The 26,847-nt window shown below is 40.2% G+C and overlaps 4 protein-coding genes across 8 annotated transcripts; 2 read left to right on the top strand and 2 right to left on the bottom strand.

Annotated features, from left to right (window-relative positions):
* The first annotated feature begins 1,112 nt into the window (after positions 1 to 1,112).
* On the top strand, positions 1,113 to 1,735 carry LOC149381989 (Histone superfamily protein). The gene has a single exon (XM_089601989.1). The coding sequence runs from the start codon at positions 1,194 to 1,196 to the stop codon at positions 1,503 to 1,505; it is 312 nt and encodes a 103-aa protein (XP_089458115.1). The 5' UTR covers positions 1,113 to 1,193; the 3' UTR covers positions 1,506 to 1,735.
* A 905-nt stretch (positions 1,736 to 2,640) lies between these two features.
* On the bottom strand, positions 2,641 to 7,726 carry LOC149381988 (calcium-transporting ATPase 4, endoplasmic reticulum-type-like). 3 transcript variants are annotated; one of them, XM_089630046.1, is made up of 8 exons: positions 7,500 to 7,726; positions 5,926 to 7,362; positions 5,413 to 5,703; positions 5,004 to 5,285; positions 4,518 to 4,895; positions 4,177 to 4,286; positions 3,656 to 3,884; positions 2,641 to 3,567 (listed from the first exon to the last, which is right to left on the bottom strand). In XM_089630046.1, the coding sequence occupies exons 2-8, from the start codon at positions 7,336 to 7,338 to the stop codon at positions 2,992 to 2,994; spliced, it is 3,279 nt and encodes a 1,092-aa protein (XP_089486172.1). In that variant the 5' UTR covers positions 7,339 to 7,362; positions 7,500 to 7,726; the 3' UTR covers positions 2,641 to 2,991. The 3 variants fall into 3 exon arrangements, with proteins under 3 accessions (XP_089486172.1, XP_089486173.1, XP_089486171.1); XM_089630047.1 differs by having other exon boundaries at positions 5,413 to 5,534; positions 5,643 to 5,703; positions 5,926 to 7,724; XM_089630045.1 differs by having other exon boundaries at positions 5,926 to 7,726.
* A 7,742-nt stretch (positions 7,727 to 15,468) lies between these two features.
* Positions 15,469 to 18,947, bottom strand: HERK1 (hercules receptor kinase 1). 2 transcript variants are annotated; one of them, XM_089630512.1, is made up of 2 exons: positions 18,428 to 18,947; positions 15,469 to 18,294 (listed from the first exon to the last, which is right to left on the bottom strand). In XM_089630512.1, the coding sequence occupies exon 2, from the start codon at positions 18,281 to 18,283 to the stop codon at positions 15,761 to 15,763; it is 2,523 nt and encodes an 840-aa protein (XP_089486638.1). In that variant the 5' UTR covers positions 18,284 to 18,294; positions 18,428 to 18,947; the 3' UTR covers positions 15,469 to 15,760. The 2 variants fall into 2 exon arrangements, with proteins under 2 accessions (XP_089486638.1, XP_089486636.1); XM_089630510.1 differs by having other exon boundaries at positions 15,469 to 18,287.
* Positions 18,948 to 21,626: 2,679 nt separating this feature from the next.
* Positions 21,627 to 26,391, top strand: CI51 (51 kDa subunit of complex I). Of its 2 annotated transcripts, XM_089630514.1 has the most exons (5): positions 21,627 to 21,739; positions 22,241 to 22,399; positions 22,430 to 23,529; positions 23,667 to 23,908; positions 26,088 to 26,391. In XM_089630514.1, exons 1-4 carry the CDS (start codon positions 21,737 to 21,739, stop codon positions 23,902 to 23,904), a joined length of 1,500 nt encoding a protein of 499 aa, XP_089486640.1. In that variant the 5' UTR covers positions 21,627 to 21,736; the 3' UTR covers positions 23,905 to 23,908; positions 26,088 to 26,391. The 2 variants fall into 2 exon arrangements, with proteins under 2 accessions (XP_089486640.1, XP_089486639.1); XM_089630513.1 differs by having other exon boundaries at positions 22,241 to 23,529.
* Positions 26,392 to 26,847: the final 456 nt, after the last annotated feature.

The raw sequence follows: 26,847 nt of genomic DNA, 5'->3' as shown, positions 1-26,847 counted from the left end.
CAGCCACCATACCCAAAATCCTTACCCTTTTTCGACACAACAAAAGCTCCAGATTAGAGGTCGGGGAATAGAATCCAAATTCTTCAATACGTGGTGTCAAAATGGATTTGCGCTTCTGATAGGCGTCGAAATCGAACCGATCGGAATCTTCAACAACATCGCGCGGTAGAGAACAAGAGCGGAGACACCGCTGTCACCAAAATCGAAGAATACAGCCTCGCCGTCGACGATGCTTCAAAAGGATGTAGAATATATTGTAATTTCATTCATGGCTTACACAAACGATCCCCTTGCGATGATTATATGAAAGAGTAGATACCGAAATTTGGGAACTAAGAAATAAAATCCCTCAAGTTCTTCTGGGTAACCATGGATGATGAGGGCGGAGAGTTTTTCAGGGTAAAAACAATGAAGAAATAAAAAAAAAAAAAAAAAACAGGACGTGGCTCGGGCATCGTCGGTGACTAGACAGAGAGAAAAAAAATTCTTTACCAGCTCTCTCTCTCTCTCTCGTAGAAGAAATGATAATTAAAGGGTAATTTTATTTTTATATTTTATTTTTTTAAATAGGAGAAGTAATTATTAAAGGGTAATTTGATAATTTCATATGTTGAGTGAGTCACGTGACAAAAACGTGTCTTTTTAACTGACGTTTAACACTAAAAATAGACGGAAGGACTGTAATGCCACTAAACATAATATTGAGGGGCAAAGATCGGGTTTTTATATTACGAGGGGTATATTGTAATAAGGACTGTAATTCAGGGGGAAAATATGTCATTTATTCTTATTATTATTATTATTATTTTCTTTTGTAAATTCCCTTGGCAAGTTCTGAACATCGCCGTGGGCTTGGTGCCTCAGGGCCCAAAAATTCCCCCCCACACCCCGCAAGTCATCCCGCGTAACTTTTTCGGGCGAAATCGAAATTTTGAAACAAAAAGAAACACAAACAACAGCCACGTCACCGATCCGCATCACTCCTATCACAAATATCATCCATTCGATCAAAGGCATCAACGACCTAAAACAACTCAACGAGCGTCACGCGGATCACCAACATCGGCTCCCGAAACTAAAACACACCTCTATAAATAAAAAACCAAAACAGTCCATTCAACCACATCCTCATTCATTTTCAAAACAATCAATTTCCCATCTCAAGAAATTCAAAAAAAAAAAAACCAGCGACAATGTCTGGGCGAGGAAAGGGAGGCAAGGGATTGGGAAAGGGCGGAGCGAAGCGCCACAGGAAGGTTCTCAGGGACAACATCCAGGGAATCACCAAGCCGGCGATCCGGCGATTGGCTCGCCGTGGCGGCGTGAAGCGTATCAGCGGTCTCATCTACGAGGAGACACGTGGCGTCCTCAAGATCTTCTTGGAGAACGTCATCCGTGACGCCGTCACCTACACCGAGCACGCTCGCCGCAAGACCGTCACGGCGATGGACGTCGTCTACGCTCTCAAGAGGCAGGGAAGGACTCTCTACGGCTTCGGTGGTTAGGGTTTGTTGTGTTGGAAAGTCTTGCTATCTGTCAAGAAGAATGTAATGCACTAGTTAGGGTTTTTTTTTCATTTTTTTTTTCATATTTAGTCTTGGAAGTTTCAAGTAATTTGGCGTTGTAATTAGGTTAGTGTTATCTTTGTTGTACTTGTTGTGATTCTGCCTTGGAATTGCAATCGAATGAATTGGAAATTAAATTGGAGTTCGTTTTAAAAAAAATTCTTTTCGTATCTTCTCAGCGTTCTACGATTCAGTTTTATATAGCTCTCATTACGGCCGTGTCTTTTGTCATTCACCGTGCATTTAATCGCTACATGAATTGTTTAGAATTTTTTATTTCTTTCTGAATTTCAAGCCACATGGGCAATGATTTTGGTTCTGATAGAAATTGAACTGTAATAATTTCGCGTTGGTTTTCGAAATAAAATTGTGCAATGAGCTTATCTGCGAATGTCAAATATGGTAATGTAGATGTAATACCAAATAGGAATCCTTATTCCTTATTCAAGAATACTGAACAATTTGAGACCTCTTCTTAAAGCGTTAGTATAGATAGATATAACAAAAAATCAGTACTCCTGAATCCTGATTCAATTAAAGATCTCTTCAATTATCAGTTAAAAGAACATGAAAAAGAAATGCTTGGTCACGACATCCTATCCTATGGGAGAATAATCAAATATATATGATAGATATTAGTCAGAGTTGTAAATGAGGTATACAAAGAAACTAATCAAGGTATAATTTTAGAACCCAACAGCAAACATTCTTTAATCTAACATTATGAAAAATCTGATATTAACATTATACAAATGTGATTACATTCCCAAGCATATGATCATTCAATCGCACAGAACTGATGTAATATTAGCAAGTAGTGGCGATTTTTATTTACTACTTAAGCCGGTAACTTTGTTTGATTTTTTAAAAAATTAAAACATCGGAAATCTAATTTGGATTCGCAATGGAACTGCGAAACTCAGGCATAGTAAAGTAGCAAATTCTTTTTCTCGATAAAAAAAGGGTACCAAAATCGAAATTTGCAGGTTTGGTTATTCAGATGTTTAGAAAAAAATTGGATTCATTCATTGTGTTCATTATACCAAAGTATACAGTAATATTACAACTTCAGTCAGAAATCAGAACTCTGGTAAAAAAAACCAGTAATGGAACTACTTGAAAGCCTCTAAAATCTAAATAAGAAATTCATGACCATAATTATACCGAGTATTGAGTAACTTCAGGAATTGCTTCAGAAATACTCTGGTACAAAAATATGTTTGGAGAATATGTTTGTAAAAACTAAAATAATCTGATTCTAACTGGTCAAAATCAAACCTTCATTGATTCTATGGAATGAAGGTCATATCAAGAGCACAAGAACCAGTTGTGCTCATCAGTGTTCACCTATGGTTCCAAGTTTGTAAATAACATGATAAAAAAAAAACATGTAATTTGTTGAAGAGCCAACAAAGAGAGATCAATCTCATTCCGCTTTGTGCTTGATTGCAGGTTTATCCCTCAACCCACTTGTACACCTTCCCACAAACTTGAGAATCTCATCGATAATTATCACCGGCAAAGCGACCAACAGAACCAGAAGCCACTCGTTGAGGCTGAGGGGAACGATCCCAAACACCTGTGCGAGGAATGGCACGTAGAGGATGAGAAAGTGCAGGGCAAAGGAGACCGACATTGCCAGAAGGAGCCACGGGTTGACCCACGGAGGCATGGTCACAAGGCTTCCGTCCTCGGAGAGGGCGTTCAGGGAATTGAACATCTCGATCGCGACCAGAACAGAGAGCGAAAGAGTCGAGGCTTTGATTTTGCCCGACTGGAAGTAGTCACACGGGTTCTGGTCGAAATTGAAAACTTGGGACCCGGCCGTGAACGGAGAGACCGTGAAGTTCTCCCACGAATGGCATTGACCCCAATTCGCGAGCTGAGAGTAGGACACAAGTGTGTGTCCGTCTCCGCTCAGGTCGATGCCCAAGAACGAGCCGTAAGTGTACCAAATGACGAACACTCCGACAGTAGCGGCACCGACATAGAGCCCAATAACCTGCGGCGGATCAACAACGTATATGGTTACAAACTGGTGAGAAAATTTTGAAAACAAAATGAATCTGAAGCAGGTTTGGTTGCGGTACCAGGTATCGGAAGAGAATCCAAGGAGTAATCAAAGAGTCGTTGCTTCTTCTCGGGTGCTTCTTCATGATGTCTTTGTCCGGGGGATTGAATCCCAGTGCTGTTGCTGGGGGTCCATCGGTCACAAGATTGACCCACAGAAGCTGGACTGGGATCATTCCCTCCGGGATTCCCAGAGCAGCTGTTAAAAATATCGAAGCAACTTCGCCGATATTCGAAGATATCATATACCTATGCGCACATGTATTTAGTGCAATCAGAACAAGAGCCATTGGTAAACTCTGCATTTATCTTTAAAATAAAATTAAGGGTCATGCAATCTTTTTCTCCTCCCTGAGAATAAGGTGTTGGTACTAGATTCATAAGCTATTGGAAATTCCATTCCAGGTGAAAGAAGGCAAAGAGATGAAAGAGATGATAGTTTTGTGAAATTCAGAGTTAACACTCTCCTGATCTTGTCAAAGACTTTCACAGAGAAACAGCAAATCTAAAAAAAAAGGGTAAAGATGGAGAAGAGCCAAACCTGATAAAAGCCTTCATGTTGTTGTAAATGGATCTCCCTTCACCAACAGCAGCAACTATCGTACTAAAATTATCATCAGCCAAAACCATATCTGAAGCTTCCTTTGCAACCTGAGGAAGAAAGACAATCACAACTTATGAGCTCCACATCAAATTATTCTAAACCAGTTTTGATAGGCAAAGTCTTGATTTTTGGCTTGATAAAAAGTGAATTTTGCCACATAAACGGTTAGTTATGCAATATAATTTTACAACGGCTCCTTGGAACATTCAAGGAATATATCTGGCTAAAATCACGGGAAAACCTTAAAAATAAACAAAGGGTAATCCTAGTTAATGTACCTCTGTTCCTGAAATTCCCATTGCAATCCCTATGTCGGCCAATTTAAGCGCCGGTGCATCATTTACTCCATCACCAGTCATTGCAACCACTTCATCATCTTCTTTCAGCAACCTCACTATCTCTTGTTTATGCCTTGGTTCAGCCCTCGAGAACAAGAGTCCTCCACTTTGCCTCAAATGGTTTTTCTGGTCACGGTGATCCATGAATTCTCTTCCGGTCAAGCTTTTTGAGCTGATGTCATCGAAAGCCCCAAATACTCCTATCTCCCGGCATATAGCTTCAGCGGTATGCTTATTATCTCCAGTTATAACCATAACACGAATCCCAGCAGCTCTGCAGTCCTCAATTGCTTGACGAACCTCTTTCCTTGGAGGGTCCTATCAGATTCACACAAAGGAGTGAAACAAATACACATTGTAAAGTAAAAATGATGAAACTAAAAGGAAAAAAAAAGTGATATGCAAAGCAAGGGTAAAAAAACTCACTCTTATCCCAACAAGACCGACGAAAACAAGTCCACTCTCTATTGAGGGGTAGGTTGACGGATTGAGTAGAAGCTGATGAGCGGGATGGTCTTCATCACCATCATATGTTTCGAAATCTTGAAGATCTTCCTTGTATGCGAAACCCAAACAACGCAACGCACTCGATGACATTTCATGCAGGCTTTCTAGTATTTGATTTTTCGATTTTTGATCCAACTTGACAATTGAGCCATCAGCCAGCTGAGTGTACAAGCTTCTTTCCAGTAGGTTTTCTACTGCACCCTGCACATTTCATTTAAAAAAAAAATTTACTTGAGAATGGTAACGATCGAAGGGACGAGGTGAGCTAACAATTACGGAGAAGAGAAATTCACATAAAGTTTTGTATCAGAGATATATGAGAACATACTTTGACAAGCAATGATTTTTTCCCCGATTTAGAGTTGACGATGACTCCCATAGACTTGCGGTCGCGGTCAAACTCAAGAGTTGCAATTCGAGTCTCGATGTTCATCCATGCTTGACAACAACCTTCGGAGCAGAAGGTTTCCATGAAACAAAAAAAGAACAAAAAAAAATCAGCAAAAAAGCACAAGAGGAAATGAGTTACGACCAAGTAAAAAAGGAAAGAAACATTACCAAGGTCTGAGCTTGAACCAGCGTCCAAGCCTTCTGGAACGCCCATCTTTTCAACCAGAACCTGGATGAAACCATGAAAACAAAAAGAAAATCAAGACTTGGATATTTTCCTTGGATTCTTCATTCAAGACAAAAAATAGGAAGCTTCCTAACTCAACATTGAAAACAAACATAGATAACAAGTGGGGCTATACATGCCGGAATTGTGTTTCTTTCTTCTCATTTCTCCTTGTTATGTATGATAAAATGAAAAGGAAAACAACATATACAGAAGCAAGTCTACCTTCAGCGCAGCCTCTGTGGGAAGTCCATTGGCGACGTAGTGATTCCCGGACTGTTCAACACTAGCGTCATTGCATAAAGCGGCGATCTTGGCGATCGTCTGAAGATTGGCGTCCATTCGACCGGCGGGCCAGTCTCGAATCTTTCCGTCGAAAGGGCTGTAAGTCGTGCCCTCCACGTCGAATGCTCTCGTAGCCCCGGGGCTCGAGCCGCTCGCCACGAGCTTCGACACGGCCATCTGGTTCGTTGTCAGAGTCCCGGTCTTGTCGGAGCAGATCACGGTGGTGCAGCCGAGAGTCTCCACGCTGGGAAGCTTCCGGACGAGGGCGTTCTTCTGAGCCATCTTGCGGGTCCCGAGAGCCAGGCAGGTCGTGATCACGGCCGGCAAGCCCTCGGGGATCGCGGCCACGGCCAAGGCCACGGCGATCTCGAAGTAGTAAGTGCACTTCTCGAACGAGAACTTGAAGTTCCTCGGCCAACCATCCACGGTCTCCCAGGTGAGGAAGTACTTGACGTTGATGAGCCACACCAGAGCGCAGATCACCCCGATAATCAGCGTCAGGGCTTCACCGAACTCGTTCAGCTTCTTCTTCAGCGGAGTGTCTTCCTCGTGCTGCGACGCCTCGTGAATCTGCGCGTGGACTTTCCCGATCTCCGAGCTCATCCCGGTCTCGACGACCAAGCAAATGCAGTTTCCGTTCACTACTGTTGTTCCGGCGAAGACCATGCATTTTTTCCCCTGAATGTCTGTGTTCTCCGCGACGGCCTTGGTGGTCTTGCTGACCGCCTCGCTCTCTCCGGTGAGCGAGCCCTGCTCGAGCCGGACCGTCGAGCTGATCAGCTTCAGGACCCTCATATCGGCCGGGACTTTGTCGCCGACCCGAAGCTCGACGATGTCGCCGGGGACGAGCTCTTTCGCCGGGATGTTGGCCACTCTTTTCCCGTCGCGGAATACCGTGGCCTGAGCAGACTGAATCTCCTTCAGAGCCTCGAGCGCCTTCTCGGCGTTGCTCTCCTGCCAAATCCCCACCACGGCGTTGACGATCAAGATCAGGAATATCACCAGAGGCTCAACGAACGCCGTTATTCCCATCTCGCCGCCCTCGTCGCCGTCTAACCACGCGAGAACGAAGGAGACCACCGCCGCGGCGAGGAGGATCCTCACCAGAGTGTCGTTGAACTGGTCGAGAATCAGCTTCCAGATCGACTGAGTCTCGTGCTTCTCCAACTCGTTCGCTCCGTACTTGTCCCTCCTCTTCTCGGCCTCGATCGAAGACAATCCCGATTCCTGATCGACCTCGAATTTCTCCAAGCATTCTCTCACGTCCTTCGACCAAGCAGGGAAGCCATCAGAGCTCGGCGATTCCACACCTAGATTCTCCTTCTTCCCGTAATTTTCCCCACCTTTCCCCATCGAATCTTCCGCTACGAAGAACTCCTAAACAATCCAAGAAAATCGAAACACGGTTCACAAGCTTCTTCTAGATTGTCTACCGAGAAAATCGCAACAAATGAACAATAGAATAAAAGTGAGAATCTTGAAAGCATCAAAATCCAAGGGCTTTTCAAATTTACCCAGATCTCTCTGAAAAAAAGAAGAAAAGAAAGAGGAAGAGTGAGAGGAGAGATTTGGAACGATTCTAATGCTTCGCGGACCACTGGATTGTTAGAGGACGCAACTTAGCTTCCAATAGAACTCCACGTGGTTAATCCAATGAGATCTTGACACGTGTAAAATTCTCGAGCTCCGTACGTGGGGGCCAGAGAAAGGGATAACACGTGGCAGATCTCTGCTCTGATGAGAAGCCCATCTTTAAAGTGCACGCTATGGGTAGAAGGGCTTTTCGCACGGGCTTTATTTGTTTGTTGTTATTTATTTATTTTGACAAGGAATATGCCTCTGAGGAAAAAGTAATCTCCTTGGTTGAATTTACAATTTACGAACTTTCCTGTTCGTTTCCTTGTGACAAAGAAAGGTATAGGTATTCGATAAAAAATAAAGGTATAGGTAGTGCTCTTCAGATCCAAAATTTTACTAATATTTACTTTCTTCCAGATCTAAATATTATATATCTAGTTTGTATATATCATTGTCAGGACTCGAGACTCAGGACTCAGGACCAGAAGGCACAAAAAATGCATGTAACTAATTATTTGTCTGTTTGAACTTTCACGGAAACAACTATTTGGGTCTAAGATACCTTTTGAATGTTGTCTTAATAATATAATTTGGAAGAATCGTGGCTTTGGTCAGACTGATCGTCACTAAAGGGAATCATAATCAAAGTAGAACATAATTCAGTGCGATAAAGTGGAAATAAAATCCAACCCTAATTTCTGTCACTTCTCTCTTTTCTTGTTTGTAACTTTTAGTATAATAATATTAACTAGTGAAGTTCATCTCATTTAGTTAGAGAAACTGAGAAACTTGAGATTCTGACCATCATAATTACCTTTTGGGGTTTTAATGTAAAGGATTTCTAATAACATCTCCAATGCCACTCTTATAAACTCTCATTTTGATTTTGATGATTTAAGAGCATTTTTAATAGGAACCCTCGGTTTGAGGATCTCAAATCTCAAAATAAGGATTTAATGGCTCTCGATTTCAATTGGGACCCTCAAATTTATCCTTCAAAATTTATCTTTATTGCTTATTAATCTTTAATATTTAATTACCTCCAAAAATAATAATAAACCACAATATAAGATTACATTCTATTAAAACATAAATGAAAACATGAAATTATATACAAATAATAATAAAACATACTTTAAAATTATAAAATTACTCAATGTTAATGCATTTAATATTATACTATTCTTGTACTACTTTTATGCTAATTTTAATATTAATAGCATGTGTTATGATTTTATTTATTCATCCACTAGAAAAAATATATAATTATTAATTAAAAGCACTAAATTATGATATATTTATCATTACGAGGTAATATTTAGAAGGATCAAGCGGCTATATAGCCAAATAGAACTTAAGCTTTTGCAAAATAGTCATAGTTTGTCAACTATAAGCAAACTAGCCAAAGTAAGATTAATATAGGTTGGATTAAATTTAATCCCAACGAACTATAAAGACATAATGTAAGGTTTATGACGACTGGATTAAAATTAATCGAGGCAGGATTAAATTTAATGACAATCTGGAAATCGAGGATCTGAAGCAGAAACGAAACATCTCCTTCTTCGGCGACGCGATTCTTGCGTCCTCGACGCTCGCGATGTTCCCGATCGCTCCGTCGATCTTACCTCCTGTCGGACTCTCCGTCACGGCGGCGGAGGCGAGGAGATCGACGGTGATTCAGGAGTGGATTCGACGGCAGCCCCTCATCCACAGCAGCCTCGCCGCCCTGTTTGGCCGCCGTCGGAGCACCCTCTTCCGCCGCCGCCGGAGCAGCCGCTGTAGCATCGGGCTCCGCCGGAGCTGCCTCTTCATCAGCTACGATCGAACGTCTTCTGTTTGAGAAAATTGTGTGAGGACCGTGTTGTGTTTGGGATTTTTGGGGAAGGATTTTTGAATTGGCTATTTTGCCTAACCTAATGAAACTATGGCTATTTTGCGAAAGTCATAGTTTGAATTGGCTACTTCATGCCATTTTTTCTATTTAGAAACTTATATAAAGAATATGACTAATAAATAATTTTACCATAATTTTTTAGATCTGCACTCTCAAATACGGAGGGTGCACTATTGATTCCCCCTTAATAAGGGTTTAGATTTCTCCATTAGAGTCCCTTAAATCCTTATTATGAGGGTGCACTCTGAACCCTCGTTGAGGATTTTAAGTTAGTGTTTTAGGCTAAAAACATAACTTAGTTAATTTATTTTATAAAATTAACAATATATTTTTAGTTTGTAGATAATTTAAGTATCACAACCTTTAAAATTCAGGGACTATTGTGCTAAAAAAAGCCTTTAGTTTTTTAAGCACAGCAAGTGAATAAATTGAAAACTACAGTCAGAAATTAAAAAAGTTTCCTTTTTTGGGCTAAATTCAATACAATTGGTGGACCGTCCTGTGTGTAGACTAGGCCTAGGGGCTCTTTGAGAACCACTAAATAATTTGACTTTCTATAGCAAGTCATGTTATGCCGAAATGTCTATTTCAGAAGAGCATCTTTTGCTTTGGCATCACAACAACAAGAGTGGCCATAAATATTGTAGCTCAAAAACTTTACAACAATTTAGTACTGTAATGTCGTGGCATTTCCTACTCAAAAAAAAAAAAAAAATGTCGTGGCATTTAAATGAATATGATAAGAAGTTCGTTGTGTGCACGTCAAATCCTTTACTAAGCCTGCCAAGTCTATGTCCAACCATCTCTTCTGGTTTACCATTATGATATTAAATTAATCATAATTGATGATAAGGAGCTAGGGGATCAACATTATAGGATATCGTACACGCACCATTGACATTTTAATTAACTCAAAATTCCAATGACGCAAGCATGATTTATTATTATTATTTTTATTTATTATCGCGAGAATGTCGAAATTGTTTGAGCTTTGTTATTTTAATTAGTTTGGAAAATTGTTAACCCTAACATGATAATAATATCAAATGCATGTGGAGTGTTTTTTTTTTTTTTTTTTTTTTTTTTTTTGTTGATCTTTCTTTTCAACATTTATTACTTGGGGACTCGTAGGCGGATGATGTTGCAAACGTAGAATAATTAAACAAGCTTAGCATTATTTGGCTGTTAAAGTGTCTTTTCGTGAGTTAATGATTTGCTTATAATTCCATGGCAAGAAGCAACATGGTCCAAACTCCAAATGTTGGTAAATGAGTTAACTTCACTTTTTTTTATTGGGAGGAATTTTTTAACTATTTTTTACCTTTTAAAAAAAAGAAAAAAAAAAGAAAGAAGAAGAAGAAGAAGGAGAACTTTACTTGAGATTTAAGTTACTCACAGTTTAGTCGTATTGGTATTTGAAGTCGCATACAATTCTCGTGTGACATTAACTGAAGACGAAAGACAGTTACTTTCAATTTTTATACAACAAAAATTAAATTGACCACCATCAACATCAAGCAAGAAACAATGCCCACTAAAGGCTCTAACATCAAGCTACATTTTCTTAGACAGCTTAGTAAGACCACCTAACTATTTAATGAGACATGTAACATCTGTTGGGCCAATAAATCTTGAAGATGTTGATATTGTATTCTTGTCATGGACCTGAGATCCAATAAGCCATCTCAAGTTTCTTTTGGGCGGTTAAGGTCCCTTAAGCCTGTTACTATTCTAAGCTTTTTCCATGATCTCAAAGAGGGAAGACATTTCAGATTATGATTTGTTGAAGGGAATGACCCTAAGTACTACTACCACTTTTCATAATTTGGACCAAAATATAGAAGTCCATGTTTTTGACAAGAGGAAGTACAATTATGCCCTTTTGTAAACATACCTACACCACACACACACGCGAAAACTAATAAATTAATAATAATAAAAGAAAACAAATTCTCCCCAATCTCTCTCTACATTCCCGCTCTCTCTCCTAACTTTTTGGCGAAATCGACACTATAACCACCGCGCGAGTTTCTGCAAGTCCACCCAAAACCTGCTCCGTCGCGAGCCGTCCTCTGCCTCCGAGCTCAGCCCAGTCCGACCGGAAAGAGGAGAATCGCGAGCTTCGAGCCTCTCTTTTCTTCGCCGCGTGACTCGACCGAGACAAAGGAGACGCGAGCTCCACCGACTCCAGACCAAGGAAAAGCCATCAGAGAAGCTTTTGACGAAGCTCTGACGAGCCTGAGAATATCCGCCGAGCCAGAGGAGACCGCCGAACCGAGAGATCGACCAAGAAAGGATTAGAGGAACTCTGAAATGGTTTTTTTTTTTTTTTTGTATTTTCGGAGCTGACATACAAGTCTACAATTTCATTTATTGTAGACTTGTAATAAATGAAATTGTAGACTTGTATGTCTACACTTACAGTATTTTGTAGACAAGTATGTCTACAATTACTATATTTGTAGACATACAAGTCTACTATTTCATTTACTGTAGACATCTATGTTTACAATAAATGAAATAGTAGACTTGTATGTCTACTAACGTAAATTTGTATGTCTACTAACGTAAACTTGTATGTCAGCTCCGACAAAAAAAAAAAAACCATTTTTTACGCAAACACACAAACGAACCCATAAATATGAAACCCAGAAACACGAATGAAACCCATAAACATGAAACCCATAAATAGACATGAACGAAACACGAAACCCATACGTCAACAACGAAAATCATACTAAAAAACAAACACGAACGAAACCCACCCATAAATTCTCAGATTTCGTTTGCCAACATGAAGAGATAAAGTTTATCTCTTCGGCGACGGCGACGACGACGACGGACAAACTACTGGCGACGACCAACAGAAAAATGCAAGCTTCTTTTTTTTTTACCTCAAATGAACGAGAGAAGAAAAAAGAGGAGAAAAAAAGAGCTCTGAAACAATGATCGAGGAGAGAGAGAGAGATGAGAGCAAGTTTGATGGAGATGACCAAAATAAAAAACCAAGGGACATTTAAGATTTTTTTCTCACATGATCAGGTAGTATTTTTGTCAAAAAACAATGACCACAACATTTTGGTCAAAAGTTAAAAAAAAAACCTCTACCATTTCATTTGGGGATAATTCCAAATACTATGACCATTTAAAACTCTTTTGACCATAATCCGTTAATTGCTTCTAGTTCCAAAATTATGACAATATTTGCCAATAAACACAGTTATTTATTGACAAATTTATCAATAAATAGTCATAGTTTTGAAATTAGAAGCTATGGATGGATTTTGGTCACAAAAATTTGATATGGTTATAATTTTGGTATAATCCTTTTTATTTGTGTCTAATGTAAAAAAATGCGGAGCCATACTTTTTTTTCAAGGAACATAAGCCCACCCCGGCCCCTCAGTGAAAATGGTCTGACAGAGGAGTAAGGTCCTAAACTTGGTCCGCGACCAAACCCGGGGCCATGAAATTAAATTAAGGATAAATTACATTATTCCCCCCTCAACTATGACACTAATAACGATTCACCCCCTGATATATGAAATCTTACATGACAGACCCTGAAATCCTACATTGTAACGAAACTCAACCTTCTGTCAAATATTTAACAGAAGTATTTGACAGAAATTGTGATGGACAATGAATTTACTTTACTACCCTTAATTATTTTCTTTTTTAATTTATGATTCATTGGTTCCACAATTGCAGACAATTGATTTCTGACGCTTCAAATACTGAAGAATAGACTCTCTGACCTACAACACAAAAAGAGATTTTATAGAAGAAAAAAATAAATCCATACTTTCTCGAAAGAGTGTGTTAATTAATCACATAAATCATTAGTATCGTGCTGGTTTTTCGGGTACGCTTGTCTTTACTGCTCGATCTGCTGCAAAAATCCCCGTCAACATCTGTCCGAAATTTGCGTTCCCATTCGATCTTCTTGCCTCGTTCACCACTGCAAAACTCTCTAGCGACGCCACTGGCTGCAGAGTTTAAAATAAGAAAACTCGGTTTAAAACATGTTAACTTAAACTTAGGGTGACGAAGAAAAAAAGAGCACTTGCTTCGGCTCTGCTCATGGGAGTGTTTCCATGTCCAGGCTCTTTTACCCAAAAAAAATGAAAACAGAAACAGAGACAAATAGAGTGATTGGAAAGATGAACCTCAATTGAGCTCCTTAGTAAGTTATAGTATCAAACTCAAAGATAAGCAATGATCAGACAAACCTTACTTAAATCTCAACAACATACCAATCATCGCCAAAATAAAAAAAACAATCAAAATCCTCATAGATACTCAGAAAAGAGAAAAATAGTGATTGAAAAGACGAACCTCATTTGGCGGAGGAAGAGGAAAAGGGTTTGTTGGACTTGTAAGCCTGGGCTAAAAAGACGGAACGAATTCAATGAGGTAGCGGCGATCGGTTAGGTCGAGGTTGAGGGAATTGACGGAGCCTCGGTGAGCGGAGACGATGTCTTTCCGATTGGATAGTCGGAGGGATTGAACTCTGCTCCGCTCAATGCGATTCGAGAACGAATTTGGGCGAATTTTGCCCGCTTCTCTGTCTCCGATTTCCCTCCACATTTCCTTAGCATCTTTCGATTTTCCTCTCTGTCGCTCGCTCGATGTCTCTCTAAGAGTCCGTGTGAATGATTCTCTCTCTTTCTCTAAGAGTGTCTGCGATTGTTTCTCAGTCTCTCTCTCTCTCTCTCTAGATTTTTCAGACATCTTATCGGAGAAGAAGGAGTCACGGGTTGATGGGAAGCTTTTTGGGGATTTAGGGGTTTCTAGTGGAGAAAAGAGTAACGAGGCACAAAATAAATAAAGTAATAGTTTTTTAATTGTAAAATTACCGATTTACCCTTTAAACACTTAACAGTCGTTAATAAAACTTGACAGAAGGATGTGTTCGTTACAATGTAGGATTTCAGGGTCTGTCATGTACGATTTCATATTTCAAGGGGTGAATCGTTATTAGTGTCATAGTTGAGGGAGGAATAATGTAATTTATCCTTAAATTAATGTACCTGAAATAAAATTTTTATTATTAACAGTAATATATGTATATCTATTTATAATTAAAAAAAAGATACTATAATTAGATGTGAAAGAAAATATTTGTACATCGGATTTATTATTTTCAAGTTTTTAATTTATTTTTATTTTTATTTTATTCCATCAAAAGAACTGTAACTGGGCTTGGGGCCAATCCCTCTATTGGGCCCAGCGACAATTTGATGTACCTGTGCACATGGCAGCTTCCATTATGGTTGATTGAAAGCATCTTATTATTGATATACACTCATAATCTCATATCACGCCTACTCTATTTCGGTAACAGTAACACCATAATCTATTTTGTATGCTTCATAAAAAAAAAAAAAAAAAAACTATTTTGTACGGATATATATATATATATATTTTATTTCCTTAAAAAAAAACAAGAATAATAATATCGCGATGCCTGAATCGGAAAACAATATTGGATTTGGATAATATTTTAAGAAGCAAAAAGATGGGGTTTATAAATGCAATTATTTCAAAAATGGGAATCATTCTTCTTATCTTCCAATGTTTGTGAATCTCTATTTCTGACTGCGATATCCAACAAACCCTCGGCTTGTTGTTCGACTTCGTGATTATCATTTATTTGTTTCTCTATTCATTTTTCCTTTTTGTTGTTCCGCAATTTATAAAGAAAATATAAACTAGGGATTAAGCTTATGGATTAGGTTACAGGTAACGTAATAGATTGCTCAGCTGTGTAAATCTACTTTTGTTGAACTTTTTCCAGCCTAACATTCCTGATTTATGTCAAGGTTGACATGCACTCATGCCTATATTATATTTTGGTATATTTCATTTTTCACTACAATATGGAAGCAACGGCTTAGTCTCTCTCTAAATACATAACACTGCACAACCAAACTGTATGCTTTCCAGTTTCATAAGAGACTCTTTCATAACATCATCATCTATAAGCAATAATATATAAAAAAAAAGACTCAAATGGTGTTCTTAAATATCATGGCAGCTGAGTTTTAAAGTTTAAAGACCACAACATTTTCCAAGTTGACCAATCTCACTAGACTCTCGCTCTTCTGTACAAAAGAGAATATACCAAAGATTACATTCATCACATCTATTATGGTCTGTTGGCCAAAAAAATAATAAAATGAAAATAAAAATAAATTCACATACAGAAGAACCAAGAAGAAGCAGCAGTGTTGTATGTCGTCAAAACAAATCTGAATAGTGAAAAAAAAAAAAAAAATCCAGAAACAATCACTGAAATCACCTTCCCTCTGATTTCACGAGCTGCGAGAAGACCCGGCTCATAGAGACCCCCGAGAGATCGTCGAGGTTGGCCATCTCGACCCCGGAGTCCCTCGGCGGCGGCGGCGGCGCCGCCACATCATCACCTCCTCCGGCGAAGTTGTTGACCTGCGGAGAAAGCTCTCCGATCATGTTGGTGCTGTTCTCGTCGGCTTCCCCGACCACAACGGCTTCTTGGAGCTGAAGCGCGTACTCGAGGTTCCACAGCACGTCTCCCATGGAGGGTCGGTCAACCCCGTAGTCCGCGAGGCACTTCTCGGCGGTCTCTCCGAACTTCCTGAGCGAGTCGGGTCTGACTTTCCCGACGAGGTTTCGGTCGATGATCTGGTCCAGCTGGCCTTTGGTCTGCCACTTCATCGCCCACTCGGCCAAGTTGACCATCTCTCGCTGCAGGGTCGGGTCAATGACCGGCCTCGCACAGACCGCCTCGAAGAGCACGACCCCGAACGAGTACACGTCGGACTTCTCGGTGAGCTGTTGGCGGCGGAAGTACTCGGGGTCGAGGTACCCGAAGCTTCCTTTGACGGCGGTGCTGACGTGGGTCTGGTCGAGCTCCGGGCCGGTCTTGGAGAGCCCGAAATCGGCGACCTTGGCCATGAGATTCTCGTCGAGCAAAATGTTGGCGGATTTCACGTCTCGGTGGATCACGGCCTTGGCGTAGCCCGTGTGGAGGTAGTGGAGCCCGCGGGCCGCTCCGATGCAGGCCTCGAGCCTCTGCTTCCACGTCAGGCTCGGGAGCCCCGAGCCGTAGAGGTGGCTCTTCAGCGTCCCGTTCTCCATGTACTCGTACACGAGGATCATCTCGCTCTTGTCGTCGCAGTACCCGATGAGCGACACCAAGTGGCGGTGCCGGAACTGGGAGAGCATTTCGATCTCCGTTTGGAACTCGTTGAGGCCTTGCTGGGACCGGGGGTTCCCGCGTTTCACGGCGACTTTGGTCCCGTCGCTGAGCTCGCCTTTGTAGACTTTTCCGAACCCGCCGATCCCGATCACCCAGCTCTCGTCGAAGTTGTTGGTGGCTTCCTGGACCGCCGGGAACGGGATTCGGTACTGGTGGTTCGAGGCGATGCTGGTCGTGGTTCGGCTCGAGTACTTGCTTCCCATCGTGTGGGAGTTCATCGGGAGCGGGATCCACGTCTTCGAGTGGCCCTGCGCCGCCTGGGCTCGCCTGTGCCGGCAGATCACGAACGCCGCCGCGCCGAGGAGGAACGCGATCACCGCTCCGATGCTGGCCCCGACGATCGCCCCGAGCTTGACCTTCTTCGACGACGAGGCCGCCGCGGAAGGGATCGCGGAGGAGACGCTGAGCGAGCCCGCGGAGTTGTTGAGCTTCATGATCTCGAGGCCGTTGAGGATCGCGTTCGGGTCGGCGTTGGTGAGCGTGGAGGGACCCACGCTGACGCGGATCTTGCTGGCCGTGTTCTTCACGGTGACGTAGTCGAAGAAGAACGGGACCGCGAGGGCGTTGGCCGCCAGCTGGCTGAGGTCGAGGTCGGAAGCGACGTTCCAGGAGTCGATGTAGACGTTGAAGTAGAGCGAGTTCAGCGCGAGGCTGACTATGTCGCAGAAGTGAAGCCGAACGAGGTATTGGAAGCCCGGGTCCAACGGGAACTCCCACGTGATGTTGTAGTTGTTTCCCGGGTTGTCTCCGGCGTCCATCGCGGTGGCGGTGCCGTACACGGTGGCCGGAGCTATGTCCGGCGTGGCTCCTCCGCTCGGGTACTTCACCGCCCCGACTTTCGACACGTTTCTCACGCCGTTCTTGGTGAGAAGAAACGGCTGGTCCGGGACCCAGCTCCGCCACAGAGTGTCGTTCTCGTAGAGCACCGCGGGCCCGCCCATGTTGACCCGGGCCATCGTTTGGAGCGCTTGGCTCGGCAGCCCCGCGAAGTTCTGCGAGGCTTCGACGCGCTTGGCGTCGTCCGTGATCAGCGAGTCGGGGACCGAGACGACCTCGATGGCGTTCACGAACGCGAACGAGTTCCCCGACGGAGAGAACGAAACCGCGAGCTCGTTGGACGCGACGTTGACCGAGAACTCCCGGACCGAGGGTTGACCTCCGGGGGTGAAGTCGCTGAGGAGGACGAAGCCTCCGGCGGAGACGGCGAACTTGGCGGACCTCATGTCGTAGGCCGGGAAATCGAAGGGGTAGAAGTAGAGGCGGATCCAGTGCCGGCCTTGCTCGGCGATCGGAAAAGAGTATTTGGAGACTTCGGTGAAGACTCTGGCGGTTTTGTAGAGCTGGGAGTCGTCGGAGCCGGTGATGGATTGGAGGTTCGTGGTGGCGAGGATGTCCTGAGGGGTCGAGAGGAGCTTCGAGACAGATTTGTCGGAGACGAACACACGGTCGGCGACGGTGGAGTTCGTCGGAGATCCGCAATCTATGAGGAAATTGTCCGGTGGGTTGAATCCGAGACAGAGGCGAGTTAAGCAGAGCAGAGACAAAACCCAGGCGAAAGATTCAATCTTTCGACGACCCATCTCTCTGGAAACTCCAAAGAACAACAACAACAATAAAAACTTTGGGGGTTTTTAGCTAATGATAATTTTTTTTCCCCTGGATGCGAAATACACTCGATCAGGAAGAAAGAACAACGAAGATCAAGAAAGGAAAGAGAAAGTTACCTGAGATTCAGAACCCAGACGCGTGGCTTTAGGGCTTGGAAATTGAGGACAGCTTTGTGATGTTGTGTTGTGGTGGTAATGGAAATGGTGAGAAGGTCAAACAATCATTGACAATAACACTCGCACGATGTGTAAGCTGTTATGAACTTGGTGCCAACTATCTTCTTACCTTTTTTTTTTTGTTTTATAAGGAAAATTAAAATAAATCAGAATAAAAAAATAAATACTTGGAAAGTTAGATGACAACCTTGGACACTAGATAGATGTGTGACATATTCAAAACACAGAGAATCGATTGCTCATACAGCTTGATTGGAATTTGGAAAAGAACATGTGTGTGAAGTGTGAACATGTGTTAATAAAATTGAAGAAATTAGTCGGCTAGGCTTTTTTTTTTATTCTTATGTTTCAGATGGCCGAGTCTCTTGTGTGTTTTGGTAAGAAAGAAGAAAGAGAGATGAATATTAGAGAAAAGTGAAGTTAATGGAAATTAAAGGAAAACAAAGAAATATACTTTAGAATTTATGGAGAATGGTGATAGATGGGTTTGCTTTTATTTATGTTCTAAAGGCGGTGGTGGGTAAAATAACGACAGGGAATCACTACTATTATGTGAAACAGTCAATAAATTTATTATTATATATTTTTTTACAAGTGTCAAAATCATTTTGAGTATTGGATAAAAGATAAAGAAAACAGTTTCTTGTATTTACTATATACTGTAGTGTGTTAGGTACTTCGGTTTGTTATTTTATTTTTAAAGTTGAATTGCTTATATATTTCTTGTATCTTACGACTAAAAAGAAGAAATGAGTGCACGAGAAAGCGTTACACCACTAGCCTAATATTACGGACATTAAGCACATGGAGAGCGTACACATGGGACTGATTGCATATATGTTTAGAACTTCAAAATAAATATTTTACTAGATTTTATAAATAAAGAGCTTATTAGACTTTTTATATTAATTTTTTTAGTAATAATTATTAGTCTAATTTAATTAATTTGATTAACTATGATAGGTTATTTAACTTACTATCATAGGTGGTCTATTAAAAGAATTCAGTTACGAACAAGAAGGTCATAAAAATTCGACCAAATTTAATTTGAATGAATCATAATTAATATAACTTATTATATTAGTTAATTTACATGAAAATCACTAGAAAATGAAGAATTGGACTATATCTTTTAAAATCTATATAATTATTTATAATTTTATATAAAAGTAGACATTAGGATATATGAAAATTTTCCTACATATACTGTTTCAATTTTTTTCCCCTATGTATGCGTCATTTTGAAAATTCAAGTTGTAAAATTTAAAAGTATTATGATCGTCTTTCTATGCGAGGATACGAGTTCAAGATCCCACAATAGCAATTTAGAATTTGTTTATAATCTGAATTTAAAATATTCCATGTAATTAAATATGCAATGTATGAATGAAAAAAATAGTGTAAATATCATATACGAAAGAAATGATGACATGACAATCCCAAAAGCATGACTTGGTCTTAGTTCTCCACATCGACAATCCGAAGGTCTTCATCCGGATCTCTCGTCTCTTCGAGTTCAAGTCTACCCGCAAAGAGCTCCTCGATGACCCCCAGTCCTACTATGTGTTCTTCATATCGACGACAATGATGAATCGACCTCAGTTATAATTAATTAAACCTAATTAACTGTTGAGTTCGTCGACTGTTTGGCCGAGTCCAGCCTTTTGTTATTCATATTCAGCTTTCAATCAAACAACTCAATTTCATCTCTTTTTTTTTTCAAAGTTGCTTATTGGGTTTTTTTTTTTTTTTTTTTTTTTTTTTTTTTTTTTTGTAGCCATCAATTCGGTTTAATTCAGTTTTTATACGACGAATTTTTGAGATCCATATACATATAAATAAATCGATATACTAAATATAGTACATAATTTTTGTGATTGTTGAGTGATCAAATCCGCCATCAACGCAGATTATTTTTTCATTTATTTATTTTTTATTTTATCGTGGCGATGATTTTGTTAACGGTAGATGATGATCATTGGTGTAGCCATAATTTGATTAGTGAGAGAATTTTTTTTTTTTTTTGTTTTTTTTGTTTTTTTTTTTCACTTTTTGGACACTTTAAGATTGAAAAAATGAAGCAGATTATTCAATTACAAAGGGACCAATCCATTCAGATAAATAAATAAGATAAAACAAGAAACCCACTCAAATAAACTAAGAGAAGACTTTATCACAAGATCTGTATGGAAACAATAGAATCAATCAAGCTTTTCTTTCTAAAAACTAAAACGAACTTTTAACTTAATATAACGTCTAAGGCACAAGAATCGCCCTCAAAGGCTTGTGGAGTGATTCAGTTCCCAAGTCCCAACATCTATTGCCAAAGACAGTTTAGCTTTTTTGATGAGAGCCTTTATTCGAATGGAAAAGAACAAAATTCTTCTTTAGTTAAAAAAAAAAAGAAAAAGAAAAAGAAAAAAAATGTTTGAGGGGCTTGATGGGCTTTGAATGCAGTTGGGCCAACGTTTTTGAGATGAGCTCTGGTGAGCCTTGGCCTTGGACCGTTTATAGAAAGAAAAAAAAAACTCTATAACCTACATAATATTTAATTTCCCATTTATTTATCTATGAAAACGTGATTTTATTTATTTATAAAATAATAAGAACATTAAAATAAAAATATAAAGAGAAATTTCATATCACATGGACTTCAAAGTTAACAAAATATTAAGATTAAATTTATTACTTTTTAAATATCTAAAAATAGATTTTTATCCTTATTTCGGACAAAAATACCCTTATGATCATCATGACATACAATGACGTACAATGTCATACGATGACATACAATATCATATGATGCTATATGGTCAGTTGGGAATTTTTGTTCGAAATAAGAAAAAAAAGTTTATTTTTAGATATTTTTTAAGTAAGAGATCTAATTTTGATATTTTGTTAACTTTGAGGTCCATAATAATATTATTGAAATTTCTCAACGTAAATGGGTCTATTATGGTAATGGGCTTAATGGGTTCCGGTCTATTTTGTTCAGAATTGAAACAACACAACGGAATAGCCCAAAAGTCAACGAGACGTTCGTTAAAGCGAATCACCACAGCGGAGATATATGAACCGTTAAATTCTAAGCTCCATGAATCGTTTTTGGCCGTTGATGATAAATACCAAAATTAAGCCAAAAAATATATATATGTGGCACTTTTAATAGCCAAACAGTTCTTTCTCTCGTGAGACCGTAAATTCAGTCACTGGATCCAAGTTCTTCTGCGACATCATTGTTTTGTTTCCATGGTAACGAATCCATTTTGCTCTGAGCTTTTTTCTTTCTATTTTTTACTATGGAATTTATTTTCGATTTTGCCCGAGCTCGTTCCAGTCTCTTCCTAGGGTTTATGGATTTGTCGAAAAAAAATTCAAATTTTTTTATTTTTGGGGAGGTTTTGATTAATCGAGCTTAGCATTGATGATAGCATTAGATTAGCATGTTGGTATTATATGATTTTATTGGTTTCGGTTAATTGTGAATATGATTGTCCCGTTAGCAAACTTAAGCGTTGCAATTTGGGTCTATTGAGCGAAATTTTTGATCTTTTTGGTCATTCAGAACATGAATTGTGAAGTCTCTGAGCGTTTTATACACCAGATAGGCGTGGCTTGTGTTCAAATTAATAAATCTGCGCTGAAAATATGGCCTAAAGAAGAATTTATATGTAGGTTGGATTAGAATTTGGAACATTTAAAATATAAGCTGAAACGCTATGTCTAATTTTATTTTTAATAATCTTTCGATAGGCACCCATTCGGGGCATTCTGTCTCTGCAAAGGGCGGGTTTGGCTCGTCATCACAATGAGAAGTGGATGAATTGTTTCCGATCGTTCTCTGCTCAGAGCACTCCACCGCCATCACCGCCACAAGCTCAGGCTTCTCCGCCACCACCGCCACAAGCTCAGGCTTCTCCGCCACCACCGCCACAAGCTCAGCCTGCTCCGCCACCGCCGCCGCCGGAGAAGACCCACTTTGGCGGACTTTCCGACGAAGACCGGATCTTCACTAATGTGTACGGATTGCACGACCCGTTTCTCAAAGGAGCCATGAAGCGAGGCGATTGGCACAGAACCAAGGACTTGGTCACCAAAGGCGCCGACTGGATCGTCAACGAGATGAAGAAATCCGGGCTCCGCGGCCGAGGCGGCGCCGGATTTCCCTCGGGACTCAAGTGGTCGTTCATGCCGAAAGTCTCCGACGGCCGTCCCTCGTATTTGGTCGTGAACGCCGACGAGAGCGAGCCTGGAACGTGCAAAGATCGGGAGATCATGAGGCACGACCCGCACAAGCTTCTCGAGGGATGTTTGATCGCCGGAGTCGGGATGAGAGCCACCGCGGCGTATATCTACATCAGGGGCGAATACGTCAACGAGCGACTCAACCTCGAGAAAGCGAGGAAAGAGTGTTACGCAAATGGGTTATTGGGGAAGAACGCTTGCGGGTCCGGATACGATTTCGACGTCCACATCCACTTCGGCGCCGGAGCGTATATTTGTGGCGAGGAGACCGCTTTGTTAGAGAGCCTCGAGGGAAAACAAGGGAAGCCGAGGCTGAAGCCTCCGTTCCCGGCGAACGCTGGGCTTTACGGGTGTCCGACGACAGTCACGAATGTCGAGACCGTCGCGGTCTCCCCAACAATCCTCCGCCGCGGACCCGAGTGGTTCGCGAGCTTCGGAAGAAAAAACAACTCGGGAACAAAGCTTTTCTGCATCTCCGGGCATGTAAACAATCCCTGCACCGTAGAGGAGGAAATGAGCATCCCGTTAAGAGAGCTTATCGAGCGTCACTGCGGAGGAGTCCGAGGCGGATGGGACAATCTCTTGGCCATAATACCTGGCGGGTCTTCCGTTCCGCTTCTCCCGAAGGAGATATGCAACGACGTTTTGATGGACTTCGACGCTTTGAAGGCCGTTCAGTCGGGGCTTGGGACCGCGGCGGTGATAGTGATGGACAAATCGACGGACGTTGTCGACGCGATCGCGAGGCTTTCATATTTTTACAAGCACGAGAGCTGCGGGCAGTGCACGCCGTGCAGGTAAAACTGGGCAGAATTGTTAACCATGTTTTTATAGAGTGGTTAACAACTTAACCATTAGCTTCAGCATTTTTATTTTCTTGGTGGTTGGTTGACCGTGAATGAAATAACCAGTTAAAATTAAAATTAACTGATAGGGAAGGGACGGGATGGCTGTGGATGATGATGGAGCGAATGAAAGTCGGGGACGCGAAGCTCGAGGAGATCGACATGCTTCACGAGCTGACTAAGCAGATCGAGGGACACACGATATGCGCTCTCGGGGACGCCGCAGCGTGGCCGGTTCAGGGGCTGATAAGGCACTTCAGACCCGAGATGGAGCGGAGGATCAGGGAGCGCGCCGAGAAAGAGCTGCTCGAGGCCGCTGCTGCTTAAAAAAGTAAGTTTTCGTTTCTTTTCTGTGGTTTAAGTAAAAGCTTTTTGATAACCGATGTTTTTAAAACCGTAACCGAAAAGCAACCCCCCAAAGGGCCCGGGGTTAGACTTCCGGTCGTTGCCTCGTGGACAGTTAAAAAAAAAAAAAAAAAAAACCCAAGAAGTTTTTTTTTTTTTTTTTTTTTTTGTGTGCCTCTATATCGTTTTCTCTTTCGGAAGGATACTGGTCATTTTATTAAAAAATTTAGGTTATAAAAAAGATAAAGTAAATGTGTACTCTATGCCTCTTATCTTTCATTTCTTTTAACCGGAAAAAACAACCCCTAGGTGCCCCTTTATTATACTTGGGCGTTTTAGTAATGGTGGTTAGGTCAGTTTGGGAGTTATTTATTTAGGCTGTTCTATGGAAGGGAAAGAATAAGGGATTATAGGAGGGTATCGAATGAATTAGTCAGTACTTTGTACTCGCTTGGAGGGCACCAGGTTCGCTGCTTAAAGTAAGTGTGTCTACTCTTTCGTTTCTTTCGTCGCAATTTAAGTAAAGGCCTTTTGACTGATGTTTTTAAAACTGACGGTTAAAATTAACTGAAAAACAACCCTTTTTTGAAACGTGAACTGTTTGAAAACCTGAGAAATAATTTACAGAACATTTTTTTTGTAAATAGCACGTGAAGTTCTAGGTTTATTTACAAATTGGCACCTTGAGTATAAAAACTTCTCACATCCGTTTATTATGTTTGTGAGTGATGGAGCTACGTGGGATACACTGAAAGGCCAAATGGCTATATGGCTTTTTGTTGGCTTGCTATACCATAAAAATAATCTTGTATGACTCAAAATTTTATAAATTACGGTGTTAAAATTTTAAATTATAAGGTGATACTGATAATGCATTGGCATGCTATATTGCTAAATAATATTTGGGTTAGACTCCCGGTTGTCACCTCGTGGACAGTTTAAAAAAAAAATCAGTCAAGATTTTTTATTATTTATTTTTTGTGTACCTCTTAATCATTTTGTCTTTTGAAAGGATACTGATCATTTAAAAAAAACTTTTAATTATACAAAGATAAAGTAAGTTTGTACTGTGTGCCTCTTATCTTTCATTTCTTTTAACCGAAAAAATAACCCCAACAAAGGATTGGTTTAGCGTTAAGCGCGTGAATGATAAGACCCTGGATACAGCCTTTTATTATCCTTCGGCTTTTTAGTACTTAATTTAGGTTTGTAATGGTGGTTAGGTCAGTTTGGGGGGTTATGTCGTTAGGTTGTGCTATAAAAGGGAAAAAAAGTAAGGGATTAGGAGGATATCAAATGAATTAGTCAGTACTTTGTACTCCCTTAGGTCACCATTTGTATCCCGTTTTATTAAAACAAACAGCCATTTTCCTTTTTATTTCTTCTCTGATAATTCTCTAGTGAGAACGAGTATCTATCAGCGCGATTCTTGGGGACATTGGAAGACCCCGGTTCAATTCCCCGTGGGCGCAAAATTCGATGGTCGGGTTTTAACCCGGACACCATGGTTATTTAAAATAACAAAAAACACATTTTTTTAATCCAATTAAAAAGAAAAGAATAAAAACGGTTAGGCAGGTTGACCGTTAGTTGGAGTTGACCCGAGAATCCATCTTTCCTTGGGGTTGATTTTAAATTGTAGTTAGTTTATCTACCGAAAATTAGCTGAGTAAGACTAAATCTGGTTAAATTTTGGATTGGAATTTTTTTTTGGGTGGGTCAAAAGATTTAACATAAATTGCACATTTAATAGTAGTTCACGGGGAATGATTACATAGATAAAACATATTCGATGGTCGAAGCAAATTTGGTAGAATAAAATCGTGTTTTTGAGCCATTTTGTCAGTCTGAATGAAAAACTAAACTTAGTATGTTGGTTTATTGAAATAACCTCTAACGTATTGTATTTCCATTTAGAGGAAGACAATTGTTTAAATTGTGGACATTAATTTAGGAAACATGACACCTTGGGAACTTTGGTTCTTTATGAGTAGTGTAGGAGGCACATAACATAAGAGTTTGCTGAGTTAAATGTTTCTAGTATTTGTTTTGAGATCATTGAAATCAGGCAATAGTAACTTGTTTTCATTAATTTCTCTCTCTTTTTCTTTTTTTCTTTTTTATTGTTCTTTCATATACTCAAGTGAGTATCTTTCACTTTGCAGGAAAATGCTTACAAAAAAAGGGAAAGTATTGTATAAGAACGCTTGAGAGCTTGCGAGATAAAGGCAGTGCATTCGTGGTAGTGCTGGGTATATTAATTTGTATTTTTCAGCTGCGTCAAGGTCACCTATTTACCTGATATGATTTAATCAGGGAGTTTTCTAGTTTTCATTTTACATTTGGATGAATTTGTGTTCATATCTTCATCACTTTTGAAGAACTTTATCTATCTTCTTCAATAAAAACCAAAACATTGTCCACTTCAAGCACATATGGTTTCGTGGTGTATGAAAATCGACATTTCAATGCTAGTTTTTTTAATCCTAATTGTTACACTGTTTGTCATCAAATATAATATGACCATTTAAATCTTCAATGATAAATTTAGTTGTTTTGACAGAATAAGATGTAATTAAGGGAAATTTGATAAAAGTATACTAATTACAGTAGCTTGGGATTAAAATATGACTAATAAATTTTATTTTTTATTTTTTATGTTTTATAAAGAATAAGATGTAAAAATTTAGAAAAATATGTATCTTGGGATTAGAACACCCTTAAAAGCCTTTTTTTTCAAGGATAAATTGCTCTAAAGTTACATTCTTTCGACTTCTAATTTTTTTTACACTTTTGGAATATAAATCCAAATATCAAATTTCTTTTTACTAATCAAGTACAAGTTTCAAATCCAATTAGGTGATGCATTTGATTAAATGGCATTCCAGGGCTTAATAACTCTTCAATGAACATATCATATACTTC

The sequence above is a fragment of the Urtica dioica genome, chromosome 11 (assembly GCF_054948205.1).
Source record: "Urtica dioica subsp. dioica isolate 48M chromosome 11, U.dioica_male_clone48M_v1_H2, whole genome shotgun sequence".
Classification (NCBI taxonomy): Eukaryota; Viridiplantae; Streptophyta; class Magnoliopsida; order Rosales; family Urticaceae; genus Urtica; species Urtica dioica.
The sequence above is the reverse complement of the archived record's forward strand: the minus strand, read 5'-3'. Positions and strand labels throughout refer to the sequence as shown.

What these genes read in the sequence shown, in the direction of transcription:
- LOC149381989 (XM_089601989.1), top strand. Translation starts at nt 1,194, where the DNA reads ATGTCTGGGCGAGGAAAGGGAGGCAAGGGATTGGGAAAGGGCGGAGCG.
- LOC149381988 (XM_089630045.1), bottom strand. Translation starts at nt 7,338, where the DNA reads ATGGGGAAAGGTGGGGAAAATTACGGGAAGAAGGAGAATCTAGGTGTG. An exon ending in TCGGTCTTGTTGGGATAAGA is followed by an intron (nt 4,896 to 5,003) that starts GTGAGTTTTTTT and finishes TGAATCTGATAG; the next exon opens with GACCCTCCAAGGAAAGAGGT. An exon ending in AACATGAAGGCTTTTATCAG is followed by an intron (nt 3,885 to 4,176) that starts GTTTGGCTCTTC and finishes ATGTGCGCATAG; the next exon opens with GTATATGATATCTTCGAATA.
- HERK1 (XM_089630512.1), bottom strand. Translation starts at nt 18,283, where the DNA reads ATGGGTCGTCGAAAGATTGAATCTTTCGCCTGGGTTTTGTCTCTGCTC.
- CI51 (XM_089630513.1), top strand. An exon ending in GGGCAGTGCACGCCGTGCAG is followed by an intron (nt 23,530 to 23,666) that starts GTAAAACTGGGC and finishes ATTAACTGATAG; the next exon opens with GGAAGGGACGGGATGGCTGT.